The sequence below is a fragment of the Montipora foliosa genome, chromosome 6 (genome assembly GCF_036669935.1).
Source record: "Montipora foliosa isolate CH-2021 chromosome 6, ASM3666993v2, whole genome shotgun sequence".
NCBI classification, from domain to species: domain Eukaryota; kingdom Metazoa; phylum Cnidaria; class Anthozoa; order Scleractinia; family Acroporidae; genus Montipora; species Montipora foliosa.
The window spans coordinates 19,625,931-19,629,385 of NC_090874.1; the positions used below are offsets into that span (position 1 = coordinate 19,625,931).

A 3,455-nucleotide genomic window follows, 5' to 3' on the forward strand; every position below is an offset into this window, starting at 1 on the left:
CATTTTATCCTCCATGGTTCATGAATAATGTACATAATGACAAATATTAACAAATTCCTATACTTCTGTTGCGTAGGTAAACTTATTTACCGGTACATATATATCAAGGGCGAACAGGCCTATTTATGCCATCACAAGAATTGAGAAGTTGCTTCACCGAGGTGCTTCCGTGGTTAATTAAATAAAGGCATCCCAGGAAAATTGTAAGAAGGACTGAACGGAGCCCTTACGAGCATACAAAGCTTGATTAAATCTCATGAAAATCAAACCCTTGACGCTTGTTGCATTGCAGAAGCGATGGAAGATGAAACGTAGTCACAGTGAATTCTCGTTTAATTTGAGATTCCTGTCTTTTGTTCAAATCACAGGGTGCCAAAAACAACAAATCAGCACTCGATATTACGGAAATCGATTGAGTTTTCAGTTTTTCAAGACAGTTATTTGTATCACGTCCTATGACAATGACAATGATAAATAGCCGGGAGAAGTGTCTCACTTGGCTTGCTTTGTTCTGCGGGTTCCATACCGCGAATCAATAGCTTGTCTGAATTTTGCTCTAGACTGCATGAGTCGTCTAGTTTGAATACCATCGTAACCTCCTAGTAATTTGCCACATTTATTCCAAAGATTCTGCGTGTTTTTAACCTCGGGAATCATAAATTGAAGCTGTTTTTGGAGTTTGTTGTTTTGAAGACGGGTAACATGGCCTTGGAACTTTAGGAATTGTTTATCAATGAAGTCTTGAAGTGGAACTGTACGGGTTATCTCGTATAATTTTTTATTAGAGATAATGAAACTATAATCGCCATTTTGTGGGTCTTTTTTGGCATATCCTTTGTAAACCATCTTTCGTAAGAAGCTGCGGTAGATCACGTCAAGTCGCTCTTTTTCCAGCTGGGTTAAATTCCATGCTTGGACTGAATATAGAAGCCTTGAGCGCACTAAACTGTCAAGTAGTGAAACGCGGGCTGGGAGGCTGATATTGCGGTTGGTAAGTGCACGTCGGTTTGAGTTAAATGCTGCGAACGCTGCTTGGATTTGCATGTCTAGAAATAGTGTTGGAGAATCTGAAGATACGTGATATCCTAAATACCGTAAACGTCCATGTATAAGCCGCATCCCCGTAGATAAGCCGCACCCCGAATTTAGAAGCGCAGATTTTGGAAAAAAAATGCCATACAACAAAGTTTGAAGTTCCAGTACCGGTCTATTGCTATAAACCAACAAGGACAAACAATCAAGGTTTCCCCATAAAGTTGAAATTCCTTCGATATTTGAAACAAAACGAATGAGTGCCTAGTAGCCAAGCTTTAAATGTGGGGAGGAGTCTAGGCCAGGGTCTCGGTATCATCATGACCACGTCTACAAAGATGTACCCGCAATAGGCGAAAAAATTCATGCAGAACAGGAGCTTGATAATGCAGTCGACAAATTTGCCGAGAAGGTGGTCAAGGACAACGAAACAGTGGGCCATTTACCTCGCGAGTACTCGCGAATGTTGTGGTATTTTATCGCACGTGGCGGAAAGATATGCGTGGAAATGACTGGCCAAAGACGTCTCTGCAAACAGCTGTGCGGAGGAATGGAGATTCCTTGTAGGTTGGTGTTTACTTGTTCGATTAAAGCGAAAATTAATTGCTTGAAAGAACTCTTGGAGAGCAAGATTCGCCGATAAACACTCGAAGACACAAACAGTTCCTTTAGGAGCCACCACTCATTAAAAAGTCAATGAACAACAGCAACATGCTCTCAGTTTCTTTTATGTTTCTTTACTGAGATCTTAAGAAGTTGTATGAATATTAATTAGGTTTTTTAAAACTCCAAACACAGATGTATCCATGGATAAGCCGCACCCTTGATTTATGGCTTCAATTTTGTGAAAAAAAGTGCGGCTTATACATGGACGTTTACAGTATCTAAACTTTTTAACTTTTTCTAGCACGCCAGTTGAAAAGTGAAGGGTTGCAAGTTGTTCATCTGGCTTCAGGTTGAAACTCATTGATTTTGTTTTATCTTCAGCAATAACTAGACCAAATCTCGTGAAAACTGACTCTACCACTGCTAATACCTTATTGAGTCTCGTTTCATCTGTATCAAAAAAAACACAATATCATCAGCATATAAAATTCTAAACATACGCCTAGAACCGCTAGCAGGACCCGTTGAACGCAGTTTACGCCGATTGCATTCGCTGAGAATTTCAAATTTGAAGTTTACACCTGCGTCAGGAATTGATGTCTGGATTTCCGCCTCAACCACCGAGAGTACATATTGCAGAAACAAACAGAACAGATTTGGACCTTCGTCAGAACCTTGTCGAACTCCGGAACCAAGTTTGAACGACATTGTACCAGATTTGATTGTTGCTGTTGTGTTTTGATGAAAAGTGCGTAGAATATTTGCAATTTTAGTAGTACCAAGCATTATTTTAACAATTTCATGTAGTTGCGATCGGCAGAGAAGATCGAATGCACCGCGAAGATCAAGAAATAAGCAGTGTATCCCCAGTGTATCCTGCCCAATACAAGGCGTTGCAGCTTATAAGGTCTTGAAGTCAGTGTTTGTAATGAAAGAAAAAATATATATATGTACGACACTTACCAACATGTGATACTGTTAAAGCAGTCGATTTGTCTCCAAAAGTTAATATATTGGTTGGAATGAAAAGTGAGGGTCCTTTTCTGAGAAGGATTTATGAATGATCACACAGCTCCACCCCTTGTTTCTTAATGACTTTTTTACAACTCGTTGACACATTTTCTGTTACTTTCTGGTGGTGTGATTCTGAATTGGCCAATAGAATTTGAAGGACTGTTTGAAAGTTGTTCTTTCTTGGTTTCTCACACGTGACCGACATAAGGTAGCTCCGCCCCTCTTTATTCTACCCTTAAAAATGTTGTGAAAAGTTTGACAAAGAAAGTGACGGTCGAACAATTACTGTAGAGTGAGCATTATTTTCATTTCGCATTTCTCTTTTCACACACAGAAAGAAACTTGTTGCCATTGCAAAAATCCCAAAGCAGGGAGAAGTTTCTTTAAGGAATTACAGAGCAACTCGGGTTCATCGGTCAAGTCTTAGTTGAACGTCGACGCGCACGTATGCACACGTTAATTGGGCGGCTCTTGAGACGAAAGCTTGGTACTTGAAATAGGGTAGACGACACCTCAAGTGTTTTTCTGCATGCCTTCGATGAATGGGATCACCGAACTGTAAAGTTCAAAGTTAGCCTTACCAAGGAAATAAACTTTCATTCCCGAGTCCTCTCGCTTTAAAACGACGAAGGCAAGCGGCTCTCAGTTTTTGCTGGCTTAAATATGCATGGCCACAACTGGCTATAGTCATGAAATGGGCACACGCTGGTTCACGCAATTTGTTTATTTTTAATTTTAATGAAACCACACAATCAACGTCAAGTCGAGGTGCTCTTAAAAATCTTAAAAATGACGAATGCTTC

At 40.0% G+C, this 3,455-nt stretch overlaps 1 protein-coding gene across 2 annotated transcripts in view; it reads right to left on the bottom strand.

Annotated features, from left to right (window-relative positions):
* LOC138008808 (uncharacterized) overlaps positions 1 to 2,775 on the bottom strand; it is a 21,821-nt gene extending 19,046 nt beyond the window's left edge. Inside the window, exon 1 of one of the 2 annotated variants that reach the window (XM_068856108.1) lies at positions 2,602 to 2,775. In XM_068856108.1, the coding sequence (XP_068712209.1) occupies positions 2,602 to 2,607 (6 nt within the window). In that variant the 5' untranslated portion in view covers positions 2,608 to 2,775. The remainder of the gene's footprint in view (positions 1 to 2,601) is intronic. The other variant, XM_068856109.1, reaches the window with a different exon arrangement.
* Positions 2,776 to 3,455: the final 680 nt, after the last annotated feature.